Source organism: Dipodomys merriami, unplaced genomic scaffold (genome assembly GCF_024711535.1).
Source record: "Dipodomys merriami isolate MVZ:Mamm:240054 unplaced genomic scaffold, mDipMer1.0.p SCAF_14, whole genome shotgun sequence".
NCBI lineage: Eukaryota > Metazoa > Chordata > Mammalia > Rodentia > Heteromyidae > Dipodomys > Dipodomys merriami.
Genome location: NW_027202715.1, coordinates 26,711,783 through 26,736,484, shown reverse-complemented (window position 1 = coordinate 26,736,484; position 24,702 = coordinate 26,711,783). Strand labels below are relative to the sequence as shown.

Sequence of the window (24,702 nt, the reverse complement as noted above, 5' to 3'; positions counted from 1 at the left end):
ATACTAGATTGAAGAGAAGTGGAGAGAGTGGGCATCCTTGTCTTGTTCCTGAGTTAAGAGGAAATGGCTTTAGTTTTTCACCATTGAGTATAATGCTGGCTGTAGGTTTGTCATATACAGCCTTTATTGTATTGAGGAATGTTCCATGGATTCCTAATTTTTCCAAAACCTTCATCATAAAGGGGTGTTGGATCTTGTCGAATGCTTTTTCTGCATCTATTGAGATAACCATGTGGTTCTTATTCTTGCTCCTGTTGATGTGATGAATAATATTAATTGATTTGCATATATTGAACCAGCTTTGCATCCCTGAAATGAATCCTGTTTGATCATGGTGTATGATTTTTTGGATGAATTGTTGAAGTCGATTGGCCAAAATTTTGTTGAGAAGTTTTGCATCAATGTTCATCAAAGAAATGGGTCTATAGTTCTCTTTCTTTGATGAGTCCCTGCCTGGTTTTGGGATGAGAGTTATGATGGCTTCATAGAATGTGTTCGGTAGTGAGCTTTCTCTTTCAATTTCATTGAAGATTTGGAGGAGTATTGGTGTGAGCTCTGCTTTGAAGGCCTTGTAAAATTCCGCTGTAAAACCATCTGTTCCTGGACTTTTTTTAGCTGGGAGGTCTCTCATTCCTGTTTCTATTTCAATGCTTGATATGGGCCTGTTAAGCTGGTTTAACTCATCTTGGTTTAGTTTGGGCATGTCAATATTTGCTAGGGAAAGGTCCATTTCTGTCAAGTTCACAAACTTATTAGCATAAAGTTTTGAGAAGTATTCCCTTATAATGTTCTGAATCTTGGTTGTTTCCATGGTGATGTTTCCATTCTCATCTCTGAGTTTATTAATTTGGGTGTGTTCTCTTCTTTTTCTGATAAGATTTGCTAAGGGTCTGTCAATTTTGTTAAGTTTTTCGAAGAACCAACTCTTTGTTTTGTTGATTCTTTCTATAGTTTTTTTGGATTCTAAATCATTTAATTCTGATTTAATTTTGATTATTTCGTCTACTGGATTGGGGTTTATCTTGCTGCTCTTTTTCAAGGAGGTTTAGATGTGTCATTAAATTGCTAGTTTCAGATCTCTCCAATTTGTTGATGTAGGAGCTCAGAGCTATAAACTTGCCTCTGAGTTCTGCCTTTGCTGTGTCCCAGAGGAGCTGGTAATTTGTGTGTTCATTTTTGTTGAATAGCATGAACATTTGAATTTCCTTTCTAATCTCTTCCATGACCCACTCTTGATTCAGCACTGTGTTGTTCAGCCTCCATGTGATACCGGACTTTCTTTGGTGGCTTTTGGTGTTGAGTTCTAATTTTATTCCCTTGTGGTCAGAGAGAATGCAAGGTATAACTTCAATGCTTCTGAATTTAGACAAGTTTGCTTTGTGGCCTAAAATGTGGTCTATTTTAGAAAACGTTCCATGTGCTGCTGAGAAAAACGTGTATTCTGATGCTGCTGGGTGAAATGTTCGGTAGATGTCTATTAAGTCTAGTTGATCTATGCAGCTGTTTAGATCTGCCGAGTTGATCTATCTAGTGGGGAGAGTGGTGTGTTAAAATCCCCAACAATTAATGTCTTTGGATCTATATGGGATTTGAGGGAAAGTAGTGTTTCTTTGATAAATTTGGGTGCTCCATTGTTTGGCGAATAGATATTTAGAATTGTAATATCCTCCTGAAGGAGAGATCCTTTAATTAGTATGTAGCGACCTTCTTTATCTCTTCTCACGAATTTTAATTTGAAGTCTATTTTATCTGATATTAGGATTGCAACTCCCGCCTGTTTATGGGGGCCGTTAGCTTGGTAGATTTTGTTCCAGCCTTTAACATTGAAAATGTGTTTGTTTTTATGGGCAAGATGTGACTCCTGCAGGCAGCAGATAGAAGGGTCTTGTTTTTTAATCCAACTAGACAGTCTATGTCGCTTAATTGGAGAGTTCAGTCCATTAACGTTAAGAGATAGGACTGAGAGGTATTTGGGAGTTCCTGCCATGTTATCCACCTTCTTGGGGGCTGCGAAAACTGGGTTCTTCCTATGGTTCTTGGAGTCTCAGTTTGGGTGCAGTTTCTTGGCCTTTGTTGCGGTCTTGTTGGTTTTCTATGTGTAGGACATCTTTAAGAATCTTTTGTAGGGCTGGTTTGGTGGAGATGTATTGTTTCAATTTTTCTTTGCTATGGAAGGTTTTTATTTGGCCTTCAGTTATGAAGGAGAGTTTAGCTGGGTACAGTATTCTTGGTTGATAGTTGTTTGTTTTTAGGGCATGGCTATAGTAAATAATGCTGCAATAAACATAGTCGTGCTGGTAGCTTTAGTGTGGTCTTGTTTGAGATCATTTGGGTAAATGCCCAGAAGTGGGATTACTGGGTCATAGGGGAGCTCTATCTGGAGTCTTTTTAGAAACCTCCATACTACTTTCCAAAGTGGTTGAACAAGTTTACACTCCCACCAACAATGCAATAGGGTTCCCTTCTGTCCACATCCCCTCCAGCCTCTCTTGTTAGCAGAGTTCTTGATTCTAGCCATTCTAGCAGGGGTGAGGTGGTATCTCAATGTTGTTTGATTTGCATTTCTTTTATGTCTAGGGAGGTTGAGCATTTCTTCATATGTCTATTGGCCATTCTTATTTCCTCTTCAGAGAAGTTTCTCTGTAAGTCTTTCGCCCACTTATTTATTGGGCAGTTGTTTCTTTGAGGATTTGTTGTTGGGGGATTTAATTTTTGAGTTCCAAGTATATTTTAGATATGAGACACTTGTCCATTGTATGGCTAGTCAAGATCTTCTCCCAATCCGTGGGCTTTGTATTGATCTTGCTAGCTATGTCCTTTGTAATGCAGAAGCTCTGCAATTTCATGCAATCCCATTTGTCCAACCTTTCTTTGATATGTTGTGTTTCTGGGTCTCTATTGAGAAAATTTCAGCCTGTGCCAAGGAGACCAAAGGTTTCTCCTATTCCTTCCTGAAATGTTTTCAGAGTGTCTGCTTTGACTCTGAGGTCTTTGATCCATTTGGAGTTGATTTTGGTACAGGGATATATATATATATATATATATATATATATATATATATATATATATACAGATCTATCTATCTATATATATATATATATATATATATGTACAGATCTAGCTTTAGTTTTCTACAGGTGATTAACCAATTTTTAGATCCTTTATTGAAGATTAGGTGGCTATAGGTCTGTGGGTTCATTTCTGGGTTAAGGAAGTGAATTTTTTTTCTTTGCCATCCCTGGGGTTTGAACTCAGGGCCTGGGCACTGTCTATGACTGTGCTCAAGGCTAGCATTCTACTATTTGAGTCATAGCACTCCTTCTGGTTTTTTCTTTATAGTTTATTTGAGATAAGAGTCTAACATACTATTTTGCTTTGGCTGGCTTCAAACTGTGATTCTCAGATCTCAGCATCCTGAGAAGCTAGGATTACAGTCATGAGTCACTGGCTCCTGGCAGGAAGTATAATATTAAGCAGAGGAGAAAAGTAATAAATATACAGTCTTGAGGGCATTAGAGCAAATTGAGTACCAGCATAGAGTAACATTGACTTCTTACATGGATCCATAAATTAACTGGAAAAATATAGACTAAGCATCCCAGTCTTCTTTATTTTGTACCTATGTCCTTTATCTTGAGTGGTTATCTTCTGCAGTCACTTTATAGCCATGCTCAAATCTAGGAAGGTCTGGGCCATCTGCCGGGTATCAATGACTCAGGGAAGCAAGGCCTCACATGACCAATCCCTACACAATGGACCATCAGATGACTTGATGCCACGTTCATCTCCTATAAACCAGCTTGTGAACTGAGACTGTTTTTAACTGGAAACTAAACAATTTCATCATTCATTCAGCACATACTTCTTAAGCATTAACCATGTGCCAGATATATTGAAAGTATCAAGAATAAAAGAGGGACTTGGAAGGTGGCTCAGTGGTAGAGTGCTTGCCTTGCATGCCTGAGGCCCTGGGTTCGATTCCTCAGCACCACATAAGCAAAAAAAAAAAAAAAAAAAAAAAAAAAAGAATAAATGAAACAAAATCTGCCTTCCTGGCATGTGTATTCTCATGAAAGGAGATAGAACAGAAGACATAAACTAGTAATGATCTATGATTTGCTGGACACTCAGTACTATGAACAACAACAACAAAAAGCAAAGCACTGGGAACAGGGCCTACAAGGAGAATTGCCCAGTGCTACAGAGTATTATTCACCTAGAAACAATGGAATGAAAGCACTAGATTAAGAAAAATAATGGTCCTGGTAGAAGACAAAAAAACAAACAGAGGTTTCTCACTGGGAAAGTTTAACATAAATTGAGGAAAACCAGAACACTAGTGAACTGTCTGGAATTTCTCTTTCTCATATCTTTAAAGATGTTGCTCAAACCATGTGCAGTCCTGCCAGGAAGCTGGCTTACATTCAAAAACTGATTCACATGAAACAGTCCCTCCAAGCCTCATTACCTGCCACCGACCACAGCAATAACATCTATATCAAATGAATGCTTCTGAAAGGGCAAAGATGAGTAAGCCATCCAGAGTACTCTGCCAACTTCATTATAAGTTTGCCCTCTAGATCTGGCCCAGGCAATGGAAGATACAGCTTATATTCTTTGGCTTCAGTACTGGTACCAACATCACCATCACAACCATCACAAACACCATAACCACAAGCTATCCTACCACCCTTGCCACCAAAGCAGCAGTGTTGCCACCATAATCACCTCCCCTGCTACTGCTACCGCCTTCCTCACCACTAGGCAATCCAAAATAATAACTCTTCAGCAGAGAAACCCAAGGTTTAGCTGTGTGGTGATATTAAAAAGTGTCTCCCTGTATTCTCTGGTTGAGAATTTGTGGAAAGCCAACAGAAGAATAACTTGTCTAAAAACAGTTGATGTCTCCCATAATGCTGGAGCCCTCAACCCAGTGCTGAGTCACCCCACAGTGGAGCTCTCTTGGGAAGGGTAATGGAATTCAAAACAGAAAAAAAAAAAACAAGTAAGCATTAAAATGTTTTGTTTGGCCTAAGGACAGTTTTAAACCACAGGATGTGATAATTTTTGAGAAAGCCATCTTTTAGCCTAGGATTTTATTTTTATATCAACATTTTAACTATGATTAAATTAGCAGAGGTAAATATTCCCTATCTCAGTGAGAAGCCTCCTGTCTTGCCAGCGACTCTTAGGAGGCACTTCAGATTCCTCAAGTCCAATGACTAATTTTTTTAACCTTCAATTTCTTATCCAAAATAATTTTCTCATCTGTCTCCTCCCTGCCATCTCCACAACTGCCATTTTAGGTCAAGCCACCAACATCATCACTCATTTGAACTATCTAGATGACAAGTTTCTTTCTCCCTAGTCTACCTACCTCCCCTTTGCCCTCCCCAGACGATTCCTACACAAGAATTTGGTACTCACTACACCACACACACACTGCACTTAAAGACCAAATTCCCAAAGTATCTTCTGACGTCTTGAAGACCAAACTGTTCAAACTCTACTTGGATCATGCTCCTTTCTCTCTGATGATGCTGGCAGACTCTCAGTTCCTCAGAAACAACCTTGCTCCTTTCCAGTTTATACCTTCAGATAGTCTGTCCTTGTGCCCATCTTGTTCTTCTTAATCTACTTTCTCTCCTAACTCATCCTTTACCTACCAGGTAGCCTTCTAACCAAGTTTCCCTTTAATAAGATCTTACTGTACTTACCTAATCTTCTACTTCTTAATTGTTTATCTCTCATGATTGTTATATCTGTGGTACAAGGGGCATATCAGTTGTGTTTAACTTTGTATCTCTAAAGCCAATTTTACCATAAGTTATGAGGTAATAAAACATTTGTCCTCAGATCAAGAAAATGTGGGAGCTATACACAATGGAATTTTACTCATCCATTAGAGAGAATGATATTGTACCTTTTGTAAAGAAATGGAAAGATCTGGAAAAAATTACGTTAAGTGAAGTCAGTCAGCCAGAGACAAAGTAGCCATGTCTTCCCTCATGTGTCAAAGCCAAATTTAGCTTACAAACTCCTAAATAAATACGTTGATGGTATCCAAGTGTATACAAGTGTATTAACTGAAATGCCATAGATTCAAGGGAGACCTCAAATAGTGTAATCCCTTAGAAAACAAAAATCAATGTTCAGCAAAGTAAAACACCAGGAGGCAGACACTAAAGGGGTGGGGTGGAATCAAGGGGAAAGGGATAGAGGAATGAAGAGGAGACAAGAATCTTTAAATAATCCTACAAAATGAAGAAGTGACAGAAGGGATGGGTTGATCAAGATATATTATATTCATAAACTGCTTTGTTAAATGGCAACTCCTTTGTATGCCTACTTAAAGACAGTAATACAAAAATAAACCACTCATCCTATGGTTATAGACAGCTTCCAATATTCATTCCCTGTGAAGACCAGCTGAAGATTTCCAAGCGATTAAGTTAGAAAATTAATTTTAATAGACAAATCAGAAAGAATAAAGAAGGATTTAGCATACTTTGGAGTATTTCATATGGAATCGGAGCCTTGAGGCATATCCCTGGCAACCTCATGTCATATCAGAAGAGTTAATGTATCTCACTGCATTAAACTGAGCCTCTGTTTCAGAAAGCAACACTCGCAATACACTAACGTATACCCGGATGACTGCTGGCTGCTGTTTTCACTGTTGTTTCCTGAAACTCTTGTGAAAACAAAAGGTAAAGCCCAAGAGATTAACTCTCTGAGCAAACGATTCTTGAAATCAAAACAATAGTTCTATATGCAGACACAGACAAGATGCCAATAAATCCTGGTGCTATTATTAGCAACATTAACAACCCCCAATACCAGTAAATATAAGGTTCCTTTTCCTATGGAGTTTAAGGCACAATGAAGACATTGTCTCACTGATTCTTGACCAAATCTCTATGCTAAAGGATGAGGTCAACTATCAGACAGCCAACTTGAAAGACAAAGAAACTGAGGCATACAGGTTGAAACAATGCCCAAGAGACACTGACAGACATCAAACAGACATGCACAAACTGATTTTTCAACTCATGTGTCCATTTTTCCTGGTCAATGAACTCCCATAGATGGTACTTCTGCTAGGAGCAGAATGTTGATCCCCAATCACAGACCCCACCTCTGTTAGCTGGGACCCAAGTCCCACCTGACCTCTACCTCCCACCTTACAATTATATTAGTAAAACAGATTCCTGGACCCTAATTCACACTTGCAGAATCAGAATTTCCAGAGAAGCAGAATGGTAAAGGTGTAAATAGCAAGCACTCCAGGGGACTCTCTGAATTGAGAATCCAAGGGCAATTGTCTGAGAGAAGACATCTGAAAGGCATGATTAAGGGCTTAAGTATAGGAATGACCTAGCCTGGTCTTCTATGATGGGAAGGCTGGAATTGAGATGCTACAAGAAACCTCAAGCACAAGACAGCCCAGCTTCCTGGGCATTGGTACTGTACCTTATTTCGGTGGGCTAGCACAAAACAGAAACACCAAGGCTTAGAGAGTAGGTGATCAAGGCAAGCCCACTAGGCCTGCACAGAGAGGAATAGTTTGGGAAATGATATAAAGGACATAAGAATCCAGCAAGATTGTTTATGGGGATTGAGAGCAGGCACCCTAATAATGCATTATGAATAGTAACAATCATTGTAGCACTTGGTTTCCTGAGCAGGCTACAAAGCAATTTTCCTTCATCACTTACTCATTCACTCCACTCATTAGTAAATAATCACCAAAACCTGATCCTGGTGTCAGGCAGGGCTCACACATGAGATAGAGTGGTCCCAGCCAATGCATTATCTTCATGGACAGTTCTGCCCACTTGCATCCTCCCACGTTAAGCACCTGCCAAATCATTCTACTTGTGTGTCTCATGATATTTGTACCACACAGAGATTGCTCTCAGAACCTGTAAGTTGTGATAGAGTCAATGCCCCTGTCAATGAAAAACAGAATGTGTGGGTAAACGACAAAGAGGATAAGTTTCCACACAGTTCCTTCAAGGGTCCTCAATAAAAGCGTGTGACATTGTACATGTGTAGTCTTCTGCCTTTCCAATTTCCTGTTTCCTGGGACAACCTCCTGGCATCCAATCCCTCCTCTGTCTTAGGGTCTGCTTTCAAGAAGAACTTAAAAGTAAGAGTGAATATTGTGGCAAAATAGACAAAATCACTGTGTTTCTGGACCTTACAGAAAGGCAAAGAGAAAACAAACTAATCACACAAATGAAGACTTATCTCAAGGGCAGATGCAGTGATTGACATAGAGAAACAGAAGTGATGGGGATAAATTCAATGACAGGTGAGTAATTAATATTTATAAATATTCATTACCCTCAGCATTGATATTACAGCAATACACAGACTTTGCAATACTTTTGTATTTCATTTATGATACTGAGAATCCAACCATGGGCCTCAAATGTGTATAGCCACTAAGCTATACCTACAGAGAGTAGGAATATCTATTGAGTATACAATTAGGAGAGAAGAAATAGGATTGAATGGTCTCAGACATTCCACTCAGAGCCACTATCTTACTTTTCTAACACACACACATATACACACACATACACACACACACACACACACACACACACACACACACACACACACACACACACACACATTCACATTCTACCTGGTTTTCTCAATACCATTGTATCCCTATCTTCTTCCACTGTCTGAAAAACTTACATTTTTTTTTGTACATAGTTTTCATTTATTTTCCACTACTACTATTATGGAATAAGAGAATAAAATGGGTAAAATGCAAGAATTTATTTTGTGCCCTGTTTTCAAAAAGAGCAATTAGAAAACTAGTTGCTCCCCAAATGATCACAAACAAGGCCATGCTAAAACTACCAGCACAACTATGTGAAAAACTTACATTTTAAGTCATGTGTCGGTTAACTTTTTCAAACCCTACGCATAGACAGTTTTGACCCTTTGGCACAAATGAAGGAAATTATAATATATATAAATAAAAGTATTTTATAACATGGTAAATATATTAAGTGGGTCAACAAGTTTCATAGCAATGCATTTTATAAATTCATATATAAATTTAATTCAACACTTCTAGTACTGCACTGAATAAAGATGGAAGAGAAAAAAATACATAGAAAGGGGTGACAGCGAGCTATGTTATCGAATTTGTTGACTAATATTTATAACCAAAGTCAAATGTCATCATCACCTCATTGAGAAGATTAAAAGTTAAAGCATTGACTCATTCTAATGGCCTTAGGAATGCTGAACACTTAGCCAGCTGATAAATTAAACTTATGTGTATATGTGCTGTCTCCTACAATTATTATTCCATGACTTAAATCTAATCCAAGTTAAGCCAAGAAGCTTTCCAAGATATGCAGATGTTAAGGACAATGTTTTCTGTTTTGTCTCCTAGAAATATTTCTCACACAGGAATCTGACACCAAACCTTGTTATGAGGAGTTGAATTTGTTCACTTTAGCCACCAATGAACTCACTTTGTAACAATGAACCTATCTCTGCAGTGCACAGTTTTCTGATCTTATACTGAATAAGAAAACTGTTTGAAATCGAGTGTTCCTAGCAGATCCAGGCTTCAGTGCATCAGGAAGCCCTTTTCAAACGCACTTCCTTTTTACGCTGACATTAAAACAATAGGAACAATATAAGAAAGTACACTAAATGCTAACAGTGGTTTTGTATGGGTGGCAAAATTACAAAAATTTCTTGTTTTGGGGATTTTTTTGTATTCCCAATTGTTTTACATAAAATTATTAATGAAAGCATCTCTCTGAGCTTTCCTTTTATCCTTATGCCTGGTTATCAGATGAAAGTTAATAACATTTATCAAATAGTCAAGGACAGATTCCAAAGAAGAAGGGGAAAGGGGAGGGTGGAGGAGGAAGAGGTTTAAAAAAGGAGGAGGAGGAAGAGGAGAGATTTACTTTCTAAACAATGGGGCTTGTACCTTTTTTTCAGGATTTAGTTAGCATTTTTGGTATTGACAGCAGGGCGAGGAATTATTTTTATTTTTTAAGAATTGTATTCTTAAAGTCTACTTGTGTCTGTTCCTCCAAACATCTGAAGTCTTGAGCATTTTCAGTGTTAGAAGTCAAAAGGGGATCTAGAAATCACTTGCGCCGGGCGCTGGTGGCTCATGCTTGTAATCCTAGCTACTCAGGAGTTTGAGATCTGAGAATCACAATTCAAAGCCAGCCTGGGTGGGAAAGTCCCTAAGACTCTTAACTCTTACCACCAGGAAACAGGAAGTGGCACTGTGGCTCAAGTGGAGAGCACTAGCCTTGAACTCAGGGACAGTGCACAGGCCCAGAGTTCAAGCCCCACAACCGACAAAAAAGAAAGTAAGAAATCACTTGATCCCCAATTCCTTACATTAGAAAACAGACTAAGAATTTGAGTGAAATGACCAAGGTCACTTGAGACAAAATCCTGAATTTTTTAATTCAAACATATATTTTTTCATTCCATCAAGTTGTTTCTGTGCCCTTGGTGGGGAGTAAATAGTGAATGGCAACAAATAAGAACTATCATTATAAGGTTTCCTTCCTGTGCAATGTACTCTAAGCTATGTTGAAACCGCTACTCATTATCTGGCTATATATTAAGAAGTCTCAAAACATTGTCAAAATATTGTCTGCCCCCACATTAAAAAAAAAAAAAAAAGAAACCTTAGGAGCATACTAATGAGGAAGAAAAACATGGAGAGCTCAAAGTAGATCATGTCCTTGTAAAAATGTCCTATGTAAAAATCTCTGGGTGTTCATATTTGTTCATTTCTGGTTGTTAGTATTTTTTTCTCTTTTTTGCAGAACTTAAGACTCTGCCTACTTCTATGAAATGCATTTCAATAAGAAACAGTTAACAACAACAACAACAACACACACACACACACACACACACACACACACACACACACACACACTTGAGTTGTCTCAAAATAAAAGATAAAAGGATTTCTCCCCCGTGGAAAAATTGTAGCCAAAACAAAAAAAAGAAAGAAAGAAAAGGAAAAAAGAAACACTTCCACTTTCTATAAAGCAACAAAGCTTCCAGCTTTTCCTTTCATCTGGAATATCACAAAAAGAATGGAAGCCAACAAAGGCCATTATTCTTCCTAAGGGTCTTCAACCCCATCTAGCAGGGGACTTCCAGATAAAGAACTCAATGAACTAGAACTTGCAAATGTAACCACCAACCTAATTAGTAATAACACAATGCAATGAAATAGCTCCCATTTATACAGAGGTGGTCCATAATGATATTAAAGGTTTAATTCTGTCATAAATTTTAATACAATATTTTAAATGAGTGAGTTAATTACTCTCAAAAGTAAATTTACTTAGCTAAGTTTTAAAAAAAACCTTATTAGTATTCTCTAACATTTATATATTCCCCTTTGAGGGTTTACAGCACTGGCACTGGCTCTAGTGATAAAATCAGTCAGACTGATACATATTCATCAAGTAGCTTCTCTAGGTTCTATTACCAAGGAGAGTGGGAATATAAGCAAATCAGAGCCTCATTGAGTGCTAAGCTAGAAAAAGAGAGTTGTATTAAATCATTACTAAGGCTTCTTCAAGTTCTAACTAAATATGATTCTATAATTTTACAAATATTCAAAAGCACCAGATATTGATGCACGTGATATAGTATAATACCCTCTGCTCACAGGCACAGAAGGCCCTAGCTGAAAGGTAAACATTATCGGCCAACACCATTTTAGGAGCCAGTTTCAGCCAGCTTCCAGGATGCGCAGTTGCTGAGATGTAAAGGATTAAAACAGGCATTATAAATCAAATGTCAGGCAGAAGTATAAATAAATGGGGAGAGCTAGTGTGAAAAAAAATTAGAGAAATGCCCTCCAGCTGATTCCTGACTTTTAGGAATGTAGGCTCAATGGTAGCCCATCTTCAAATTTTTCCTAAATCAAAACTCTAAAAATGCTTCATTCCTAAATATTCAGTCAAAAATTTTGAGACACTCTGCAAGGCAAATGTATGTTTATGATATACACATACATGTATGCTATGTGCTCTCTTTTCCTATGTGCTCTCTCTCTATATATATATGATACCAAATCTGGCCTGTGATATAGCATGCTGTACAGCATATTACTTACTTTTACCTATCTGTGATCAAAATTCCTGACACAAATACCTTAAGAGAGGAGTTATGTTGGCTCACAGCTTCAGAAGGTTCCATCCATCATGTTGGGAAGGGCATGGTGGAGCAGAGCAGTTCACATCATGGCAGTTGGGAAGTAGAAGAGGGACATACGTGGAGGGACCAGGATAAGATATAATCCCCAAGGATATGCACACTACTTCCCCCAATCAGGATTCACTTCTTACCTTTTGCTACCTACCATATGTAGAAAGATCAGTATCCCCTCTGGCCTCAATCAGCTCCTGAATCCTACTTCTACTAGGATAGATCCATTCTCTAAAGACTAGGTGCCCACCAAGTAAGAAAGGCTAACATTTTACACCTATTGAGATTTTCAGCCAGATTGCAGTCTGGTATGTACCATTATAATATAAAGGTTTCAAGGTCTTGGTGTGTTCCATTACAGTATTAGGCCTCCATCAAGACTCTGTCAGGCACAGTACAAACTTGGTACTATATGGTGGCTCAAGGAATAAGAGAAACTTTATGAGGAATGTGAGTATCGGACTCAAAGTTATTTTTAGCTTCCTATCATGTGGCACCAGTTCATCAAATTTCACAATCCAGGTAAAAACCCGAGAGATCACTCTGTATATATGTAACATTCTATTAGAATGCCACTGGGTCATGGTACCATGGTTGTTACAGTTTAAAGGTTACCAACCTATTCTAAATACTAAACCTAACACTGCTAGACAAAACTGGCTTAACATCAATTGGTCTTAAACGTGATTTAGCCCCAGATTCTGCAATTACTGACACTGATGCACAAAATGTTCTAGAATGCCATTTATTCAGAAAGATATTCCCTGTGAAAATATTGATATTCAGAATGATGCTCTCTGTGAAAGTAAGGCATGTAAACTAGAAGTGGAAAACAGTAACAAGGAATTAGAGATCCTTTGGAGAATTGCTAGAGGGTGGTGGAAGACAAGCCAAATCTACTTCTTCAAGGAAAGGCTACCAATCTACTAGAGACTGGAATATAGCCCTGACTTAATAATAGGGAGCCTCACTGGTGACTTGGTATCTGGTTTCTTTTCCTGGCATGCAGAGGTCTAGAAACCTCCTAAAATTGTATATAATCTTGTGTGTGTGTGTGTGTGTGTGTGTGTGTGTGTGTGTGTGTGTACTCATCTTTTTAAAAAAAAACTATAAATATCTGGGAATCTCAAGTGGAATTTCCCTTGACAATGTAAGAATTAAAGTTCTGTTACCTTCTATTAGAACCATTCTAATTCAATATTAGAACCATTCTAATTCAATATTATTACTTCTCAACTACTTACATGTGAATGCTCTCTACTACCAAACCCTATTCAATTTCTGACTTGCCTTCTAACAGTAAAGTTAGTTATGCTCATCATAGTAAGATATAAAATAGTTCTAAGTTCACAAACCTGAGAAATTAATTCATAACCATTCTTCCCGGTTAGCCTTTGCTGACTGTCTATCCTCAAAGGATTGTCATACATTCCCCACACAAATATGAATGATTTCTTTTGGGGTTTTGTTTTGTTTTGCTCTTACACTATTTTGAAGTACACATGGGAAATAGTTGACCTTATTCTTGCTGAGAAAGGCAGTTATTGGGCTGAGGGCAGGGGCTAGGCTAGGGGGCAAAAGTTACTGCCTAAATTAACTTTGTGCAGCTCTGTTATGACAAAGTCTCATGTAGGTTATAGACTGTCCCTATCAGTAGGGAAAGACAAGGTTGAGTCCAACAGGTGTTATCAGAGGTCAGGTAAGAGTAAACATGTAAGAAAGGGTAACTCCTGAGGAGAGTTTTAAAAGTGCCCATGAAGCCACTTAGACCAATGGATCTGCTTACCTATGGGGTCCCCGCCATCCCTTTAAAATTCCATGGTTCTAGATTTGAAAATATTTGCTATTTGAGCACAATTATATGGCACAGCTAAGCTTCTCTATAGTTGCTGATTCATTTTGACTGTTCTAAATTTCTAAAGGTCATGCTCAGAGGCATAGCATTCCCTTCCCACTGATGGCTATGATTACACCATACACAAGGTTTTATAAAGACAGCTGACACAACTTGCAGTTGAATTCTTCATTCTGTTTATTTCCAGAAGAGACTTCCCACAGACAGCTGCAACACCAGGCTCCCATAAGAATGTCATGCCAACCTTTTTTCAGTCAGCTTTCTACTCACATTTTCACCCTGACTCTAGGGATATCTCTTACAGGTCTAGTAGGCTATAGAAGGCAGGCCTGGGGATCTGGACTTGGCATATCATTCTCAGACATTTGTAGGCTCAAATTCTGGATCAGCCTTTTATTCTCATGCACTACCAAGCAAGTGTCTTAATGTGTCTTAGCCTCAGGCTCCTCCATAAAATGAGACTGTCAGTGACCACCAGCTTTCTGAGCCAGTGGAGAAGGGGAAGTGAGATCATAGGAGAAAGGCACCTCGCTGATTTATCTTTATCACAGAAGGAAACCGAACCCTCTTTGCCTTGGAATGAATGAAATCAGAACTTTTCTCCAAAGGCAGCATCTGCCTTCAGTCTTCTCCCAACCTCAAGGCTTATTCTCTTCAAGTCAAAGACAGAGGAAGTAGGTCCTTTACATTTCTCTCAAAGGAGACCCCTTTAAGAAGCTTCTCTGATTGTAAGAAATACCAACCAAAATCAGAAAGCCTCGAGTCCTATGGAGTATAGCAAACACACAGGTTGACTTTTTTGGGAAACAAAGACCAGACACAATGCAGCTTCTGACAACAGTGAGCCCACCTTGGTTGAAGTCCTACTGTTTCTTGGCACCGGAAGGTGTTGTTTTGTGGACTCTCATGAGCTGGTGTTCCCACTCTACCCTGGCACTCCGTTTGGGTGGAGACCACATGGTCTGGCTCCTACAAGAACACAAAGTAGATGAGATGTCAGTAGCAATCAGTGCTGCAGCATTCCGCAACTAGAGATAGTCTCAGTGCAGCAACACTTAATATACTCTACTGATTGTAGTGTAGGGAGAGAACCTAAAATTTATAAAAGCATCTTTCCATCCATCAACCTCTATAAGCTTGTAGGGAAAAATTCTATGACCAAAGATATGAGATAGTCATAAAATGAGAATTTTGCAGATGCTAAAAATAATGCCATAGAAAGCAGTTTAATGAAGATATATTGTAAATAGAATATACAGAATATGTATAGTATTAGCTAAGTTTAGCAAAACAAACATGTGAGTATTCATACATACACAGATTAGAATAAGTTGAACCCAAATCATAACAATGATTAGCAATCAAATATCATTTTTGCTTTTCTGGAAGGAATCCATATACATTTTTTCTACAAAAGAAAAATATAAAATTCTATAAAATTGAAATTTAAGTTAGTCTGAAAAGTAAGGAACAAGCCATTTGATAAATTCTGAATCCCATGTGTGATCGCTATCTCTTTATTACCACACATGGAACAAATGTAACTAGCTGCAAATGCCCCCAAATAAACCTCAGCACTGGGTATCTATGATGCAATCTACCCACTAACTGAGAAAAATCTCCAGAGTGTTAACCTCCAGAGTATAACACAAACACACCCAAGCTAAAACTAATCTGGATTCAATACAAAGTCATTCACAAAAAATGAAAGATTTATTGTATCCAGCAAGAGTTACTCTGATCCTTGAGCCATAACAAACCTCTGATAAATTCTTCTTAGAGTATAACAGTCCCTCTTTACCTGACACATGAAATGCTAAAATGAAAATCCAAGAGCGATTCAGTAAATCCAGATGGCTACCATACAGAGTGAAACTATTTGTGGAACACATGGATTTGGAAACTGTGCAATATACTGTGGAGATGATACAGACTCAGCCTCTAGGAGGAGTATGGAATGATGTTGGTACAGTACTAATATGACAGTGACCTGCAAGTCATTCTCTGAAAATGCCAGAATAACTTAATAACATGGCAAATAGCCCATGTGCCATGCAGTCATCACTAGCATTGAAAGCAAAAACTGTATGAATAACATAAACAGTCAGAATAGGAATGATGAAGAGCTGGGGAAAAAAATGATGAATTAGGTATATTAAGAAACATTTTCATGTCTTCTAAGCTTCCAGTTTCAGGCAAGAAGATATTACATGTAGAAAGTTTCACCGTATGCATTAGCTTTCCAGACATAATAGCTTCTTAAGCAAAGTTCTATAGCTACTCATTACTGACCAAGTTTCCCACACAATGGTTTTCAAATAAGATAGCTCAGTTGGTAGGTATGTAACTTTGCTAGGTATGTAACTTTGGCTGAATTATCTGGATCTGTTTCCTTGTCTTTAATATGGGGATAATAAGCCAGGTGCTGGTGGCTCATGCCTGTAATCCTAGCTATTCAGGAGGCTGAGATCTGAGGATCATGGTTCAAAGCCAGCCAGGGCAGGAATGCCCGTGAGACTCTTATCTCCAATAAACCACCAGAAAACTGGAAGTATCGCTATGGCTCAAGTGGTAGACAGCTTGTCTTGAGCTAAAGAGCTGAGAGACAGCACCCAGGCCCAGAGTTCAAGCCCCATGATTGACAAAATAAAGAAAAAAAAATGGGGATAATACATCAAAGTCTCATAAGGCTGTTAAACAAGATACAATCAGAGCCTCTTTTACTTTTAATGGAGGGACACATCAGATAGAAACTATTGATAATTATGATATTCCTATTACAAAAATTCAATGAAATTTATATTCTGAAATTAGCACTATGGAAATCTCAGGAGAATTAATCCCAATGATTTTTCAGCAAAATAAAACTCATTTTGTTGGGAAACATTTATCTTATGTCTCTATACTCATATGAATATTTTAAACATCATATTTTAAGCCTTAATATGGATATGCCTTAAAAATAGTTTTTCTTAATCTCTAAATAATTTAAACCTCAAATTTTCATTTTCTTAAAATGAAAATATGAAAATTTATTTGGAGGTAAAGGAGCTTTAAAAAAAATAGACAGAAGCTTATCATTTTTTTTTCAGTTGCCAACAGGTTTAGAAGGGTTGAGCTGCACACTACTGCACTTTCTTGGCTTTAATGACCTACTTTAGTGATATGTAAGAGGGACTCTGGTGAAAGTGTTTCTTTAACCTATTCTAGTCATCAATCTCAAAGCATTGCAGGAGACTGGTAGGAGTACTTGGGAGCAGCTGGCCCACTACAAATTTCAAAATGGCATGGAAATGGGGGGGAAAAAAGTAAGGACTTTAGTGTAAATCATTCTGAATATTGACCAGCACAGCAAATTCTAGTGTGAAATAACATCTATGCTATTAGTAAGTCACTGCCTTTTCCAATTCTAAAAGGTTAAACATGACCCAAAGTTCTGATTTCCAACCTCCCCAACCCCAGATCAGAAACTCAAAGGTAGCCTTTTTCAGATAATGCCAGATGTGTTCTTTGTTCAAAACTCATATAAGCCTGAAAAACCTTTTCTTCATAAGAAAAATGAAGATTTTTCTGCCTTGCTCCTTTTACTTCTTTATCTTAAAGAAGAGATTTTGTGTGGTCCAACAGCCCGAACAAAGCTCTACATGGGAATCAATAAAGCCTGCAGATGGTTCTAAGGTGGAGGCTCTAATTCTTCCAGTTGATGACCCTGACATAATGAATCAGAAATAAGACTTCCTCACTGTGTCCTGAGTTCCTGACCCATAGAAGCCATGATAGTCAATAAGTAAATAGTATTCTTTAAGTTTGGGGTTATTTATTACACAGCAATACAAAAGTAAAAGTCACTAACACAACTTTTAGATATGGTCAATGATAAAAGCAAAGGTTGTTTAAATAACAGCTTTCTCTAGGAGAAAACATTAAATGCATTCATCAGTTGAAGGTACATTTGGGTAAGAAAGGTGAAGATCTGAAAAGATGTGTGAATGATGTCATACTTGGTAGATCCAGGAAGGTGAATGACAAGATGTCATATGAGAGAGACAAATTCGGAATCAAATTATAATAAGGAAGTAAAATTTGGTCTCCTAGTTCTCCTCAATGAGAAATGCACTGAGGAAAAAAGAGAGATGACATACTTAGGCCAGAAGGATGATGTTGCATGCAAAAGAGGCCTTCCTGAAGACCTTGTAAAACATGAGGGACATGTATGCACACTAAGACTATGCCCATTACAGAAGTTAGTGGGTATTTCTTTGTAGTGACTGAGGAAATAGGCTGATAAAATAAATACAGCTTATAATTCACTAGGTCCAACAACATTGAAGTGAAAGTTTTTAATTAAATTTTGGGGGAAAAACTTCATTATTTCAAATTATTTGCACTAAGAGAAAATATTTAAATACTTAATTCACAATTATACAAGTAGGAGCACATTGTAGTTCACCTAAGCTAGAGAGCCCTGATCTTAATTCCAATCCTCTAAATGCAAATTCACAAGTCTTATGAACAGATGCATCAACAAACCCAAGTTTACTAGAGAACTGACAGCTAGCCCATGCAAAGTAGCATAAACAGTCACAGTTAACAAAATGTTAACAGTTGGGGCTGATAGTTCCCAAGTGTAAAATCCACAGAGTATTTGGTTTTTCAGTGGTGTGGTTTTTTTTTTCTCCTGTGTAGCATGTGGCTAAAGGACATAGTGATTGAAATGAATGAGATACATAAAGAAACTAAGGTCTTCATTTTCATATGCTTACATGGATAGAGAAAGGGAAATATTTACTAGATGAGAGAAAAGCAAGATTAGCTCTTGGGAGTTTGGATAATAGGCTATGTAAAATCTAGCTACCTCTTCCCAGAAATCCTTGTATTTCTTTTTCTGTCCTGCTGATGAGTTAGACCTTACACAAGCCTCTATCTCTGCAGTTAGATTAACTTCATTGAACCTACAAGAGGCCTTAAACAAAGTAAAGCATGGGAGGAAAAAAGCAAAAGACAAACAACTTCTGGTCATGATCACATGGCTTCACACCATGCTGGCATCTCTAAATACCATGCCCAAGCCAAGAGATGTGTTTGTCTGACCTTTGAACCAGACTGACCCTTCCCATGCAATGGGGTTTCCTAGACTTGACTCTGGCAACTCCTAAGATTCAGGAATTGGTCATTTCCTTGGCTTTATGGGCTTGCTGGGTTTCTGACTACATTTACTATCATTGTTGTATCCTTTCAAGTGCTCTATTCTGCTTTTCGAGTTCCTACCCTCAGGTAGCTTACAATTTAGAAGTGGTGATGCACAGTGGTGCTAGTGGAGGGTGACACAGACCAATAACGGGCAATTATAGTATGTAGTATAATATGATCAATGTTACAGTGGAATAAATGTAAGCATGAGATGCTCTGAAAACACACAGGAATGACACCAAGCCCAGTTCTTGAGAAAAGTACTACCAAAATGGCTGAAGGGATGAATCAACTGGAAGGCACAGAGACATGTGGAGAAAGAATGCTCCAAGCAAGCATTAATGTTTTACATAAGAACATAGTGTGTTCAAAGAACTCAAAGAGGACATGAGGACCAATGAGGTAGACACATGACAAATGACAGGAAGCACAAACTTTGTAAATGTGAAGCCTGCTAAATCTTAAAAGAGTTTGAGGGCTTTGCTCTGAAGTCAACAGCAAGTCTCTGAATGATATTTGGATTTGCACAGGATCAAGATCACCTCAAGTTTGTGTGGCAAATGGAACCGAAAGGGGGGGGGGGAAGAAGGGAGGATAGTTAGATAATTATAGCACCCTGAACAAGAGATGACTGGCACTTGGATTACAGAGGAGATAGTCCATATGGACAAAAACTAATTGGTTTAAAATATAATAAAAGGGAAGAGAGAATGGGTCTGTTGAATGATAGGCTGTGATTAAATATAAAAGAGGAAGAACAGAAGGTGATGATAAATCTCTTAGTTTGGGAAATGGGATGAACTTATTTCTGCTTCCTGAGACACAGTAAAAGACACAGTGTAGAAGTGGCGCTGTAGCTCAAGTGGTAGAGCGCTCGCCTTGAGCTGAAGAGCTGAGGGACAGAAGACACAGTGTAGAAGTGGCACTGTAGCTCAAGTGGTAGAGCGCTCGCCTTGAGCTGAAGAGCTGAGGGACAGCGCCCAGGCCCAGAGTTCAAGCCCCACGACCGACAAAAAAAAAAAGTAAGTATTTGGGGCTGGGAAGGTGGCTCAGTGGTAGAGCGCTTGCCTTGCATGCATGAGGCCCTGGGTTCGATTCCTCAGCACCACATAAGCAAAAAGAAAAAAGCCGGAAGTGGCGCTGTGGCTCAAGTGGTAGAGCGCTGCTAGCCTTGAGCTGAAGAGTTGAGGGACAGTGCCCAGGCCCGGAGTTCAGGCCCCATGACCGGACTCAAAAAAAAAAAATTAAAAAAAGACACAGTGTAGAGGGACAGTTTGAGTATGAGGTGCCCGTAAGGCATCCAATTGGCAGTGATAAGTAGATGAGCTGGCATCTCAGAAGCGAATTGGAATTTAGGCTTACGTATTTGGGAATGAGTGTGAGAGAGACTAAAACCACAGTGAGATAATACCAGTCAGAATGTTCATAAAGGTAAGAGAAAACCTGGGAGAATGCCCAGGAGAAATCCCTGACAAACCCCAGCATTTATGGGATGCATATTGAAAATAAAGCTGTAAGATATTCATAGTAAGATCCCATGGGGAAGATGGAGAAGATTAAAGGTGTGTGTGTGTGTGTGTGTGTGTGTGTGTGTGTGTGTGTGTGTGTGTGTGTGTGTGTGTGTGTAAGCAAGAGAGAAAGAAGGAGAGAGAGAAAAAATAGGTGGAGGGGATGTAGATATGACAATATACTTATTTTTTATGTAGAATACATTGATTTATAAATTAGTTGTTTGTTGCTTTTACAATTCAAAATAAGAATATTTATGATGCAGAAGATCAAAGCTGAATAGAAAGATTGTGTCCCAAAAACCAAAGCAAAAACAACAACAACGACAAAACAATTAAAAAGTTAAGAGACAGGCAGAAAGGACAGACCCAAAAATGGTCATGGGAAGGCAAAACAATGTTAAATTATCATGAAGATTCAAGAATGTAGGTTATTTCCTGAACCTATCTGCTTCACATTTCAGTAAGACGGCTAGAGAATTTAACTCCATAAGGCAAATAAATGTGTAGCAAAAAAAAAAAACCACAAAAAACAAAAAAATTAGATATTGTCAACAATATGACTTCTGTCCTAAGATGCTATAAATAACGTTTTTAAAGACAGTTTACTTTTTAAGAGTCTTTCATGTTTGTTTTAAAAAGTAGTCAATTTTCAAAAGCAAGCAATCAAAACTCTTTTGGCTGAGAAAGCAAGGGTTTGTTGATATGAAATCCCAACCATGTCTTTATTTTTTCCATGTCATTATTATACTTAGGTATTCTTTACTTTTAAAGATCTCTTGATATTTCGTTGCACAAGTTCCTTTTTTTAAAAAAGTATTCATCTCCTCCTAAAGCATTCATGAGAAAAATTCACAAAAATTACCCCTTAGTCAATCTTCCCCATTAAGGCAAAGAAACTTTTTCTGAGCATCAGAAAAAGCTCTGCATTCCAGGGCAAAGAGCAGGAAATTCCACTTCTGCTTATGGATAAAAATCTATGGTTTTGCGGTGGCTACTTATTCAAATATTTGCTGAATGCTTTCTGTCCTTTTAGGGATAATTATAGCTTAGACTACAGTAGCAAGCAAAACAGATAAAACTCAGGAATCAACAACTCACACCAAAAAAAAAAAAAAATCAGCTCTAGGCTTTTGTACAATCAGGGCAATTTGTCCATATTTCCTAACTTTTATAAAATGAATGAACCTAAGAGCACTGAGAATTACAAAATATCTTCTAAGGAGAATCTGTTGCTCTTGATCACTCCTCTATTCAACACTCTGCTTCTCAATGCAGTTTTCCCATTTCTAGAAGTGTTTCTCTTTCCTATCATATTCATTTTCCTTAGGACAGCCTACTTCACTCCCCACCTTCCCCCATGACTTGAGGCCATATCAGTTGGTGTCTGTCTTCCAAGACTCTCTTCTAATGAGATATTTAATTCTGTGGTGTTTAATTCCATACAGGCTTGTTGTATAGAATAAGCAGTATTTGGGTGCTGGGAGTATATCTATGCTAAAATGTATATAGTCTAAAGCAGAATGTCTGTCCTGTATTTCTTTCATCCTCTCAAGAGTGCTTCAACATTATTACAAAACATTTGCCTCTCTCTCTCTCTCTCTCTCTCTCTCTCTCTCTCTCTCTCTCTCTCTCTCTCTCTCTCTCTCTCTCTCTCTCTCTCTCTCTCTCTCTCTCTGTCTCTCTCTCTCTCTCTTTCTCTCTCTCTCTCTCTCTCTCTCACACACACACACACACACACACAGACACACACACAAACATACACACAAACACACACACACACATACACACACACACATGTTCTATGACATAAGAACTCCAAATATTGGGGGCAAATTTAAAGGAAAGGCTGTTGAAATATTTCTGGAAAATGAAAACTATGAACATTTTCCCTAAAATGCCAGTTTCTTCTGGTTTGCCTGCCCATTTCTGTAATTGGAATAAGGCTAAGGAAGTTTGGCCTAAGGAAAGCCCTTTAACAGCTGTTTTTCCTGAATAAATAAGAAACTGCCAAATGGTAACAGCCGCTTGCATTGGCAGGATGTAAACTTTTCAAACAGCATTCTCATCCATTAGCATAACTTATCAAGTGTGTTTTTAAATGAAAGCATTTAGGTATGAGGAAAGTGTCAGTTTTAAATGCTTCTTCTGTGTGTATTATTACAGTGCCTAACAGTTTTTCACAGATAATGGTCATGTAAATTTTTAATATATATTTTTATTGTAAAGACACTGTACAGAGGGGTTACAGTTACATGAGTAAGGTAATGAGTACATTTCCTATCGAGCATTGCTACCCCCTCCTTTGTTTACCCCTACCATCCCTTCCTTCCCCACCTCCCCTACTCCTCCCACCCCCACCCACAGTTGTAAAGTTCATTTTCAACATAGTGCCTTGTACATCTCATTCTTATAATGGATCAACATGTATCCTTAGTTCAGCATTTTGTTATTTCCCTTCCCCTCCCCAAATTGGAAAAATGTATATACAAGATGCAGAGCACTGACATCAAATACAGTGAAAACAGGAGTTATACCATGGGGGAGAATAGACAAAAGAAACAAAAAAATCACATAGTACATTATAAGTACATTAAAAACAACACCAAGAAAGATAAACCTCTTATGTCCCTATCTTGGGGTTCATTTCTCTTAGCATCATCTTATATGGTAATATGTACATAGCTTTCGATCTTTTCTGCTTATCCTAGACATATACTAGTTATTGCAGATAAGGGAGGCATGGGACCTATGTTTCTTTAGTCTGGCTTACTTCACTTAATATAATTTGGTTCCTCAAAAGACTACACATAGGGCTGGGAAGGTGGCTCGGTGGTAGAGTGCTTGCCTTGCATGCCTGAGGCCCTGGGTTCGATTCCTCAGCACCACATAAGCAAAAAGAAAAAAGCCAGAAGTGGTGCTATGGCTCAAGTGGTAGAGTGCTAGCCTTGAGCTGAAGAGCTGAGGGACAGCGCCCAGGCCCCATGACCAGACCCCCCAAAAAAATTAAAAATTAAAAAAAGACTACACATAGAGCCCCCCTATGATCTAGCAATCCCACTTTTGGGCATTTACCCAAACGATCACAAACAAGGTCATACTAAAGCTACCAGCACAACTATGTTTATTGCAGCATTATTCACCATAGCTAAGAAATAGAAACAACCCAGATGCCCCTTAGTAGATGAATAGATCAAGAAAATGTGAGATATAGATAGATATAGATATAGATATATATAGATATAGATATCTATATATTCTATGCCTCCATCAGAAAGAATGATACCACTCCATTTGTTAGGTAATGGTCATGTAAAATTTGAGTCAGAAATTTTTCTTAGAAAATTTCAGTCTGACAGCGTTAGGTTTTCTTATGTAACACTGAACTCCATCCAAGTGCTGAACAAAACAAGACACTAGGCAAGGACAGCTCACAGCTTTCAACCTGGCTCAAGGGACATGTCTGTCTTCCTTCCCTCACATTGAACCAACTATCCAGGATTTTAAGGCAAATCTCACTGTTTTCACAAATGCACATAAAGTAGAGGCATACCATTTCCAACATTCCCTTTTAGAAGATTTGGGGATGCATTAGATCTTCCCGACTTTACAACACATGCTAATTTTCCTTTGCTTCTTTCTTCTGAGTGGGTTACAGAAGGCCCAGGCAAAAAGAGGAGAAATAATATTATCTCAATAACCAAAAAGGCTTAGATGGATTCCAGTTTGACAGAAACAAAAATAAAAATATTTTAATACTAGGATGAAATAAAGTGGAAATCAAATACTATGCATTGTACTATCTTAAATTTAAATAAACTTAAGAAGAGCAAGAAAGTAAATTCTAACAAGATTACTGTAAAATATCTAAGAGAAGAAACAAATTGAAAATTGTAATCAGTTGTGAAT

General features: G+C 38.1%; 1 protein-coding gene across 6 annotated transcripts in view; it reads right to left on the bottom strand.

The window, feature by feature from the left end:
• Positions 1 to 24,702, bottom strand: part of Fam13c (family with sequence similarity 13 member C) — a 105,498-nt gene that overhangs the window by 52,855 nt on the left and 27,941 nt on the right. For all 6 annotated transcript variants that reach the window (XM_070021062.1, XM_070021057.1, XM_070021058.1 and 3 more), the window contains one exon: positions 14,946 to 15,064. In XM_070021062.1, coding sequence (XP_069877163.1) covers positions 14,946 to 15,064 — 119 coding nt within the window. The remainder of the gene's footprint in view (positions 1 to 14,945; positions 15,065 to 24,702) is intronic.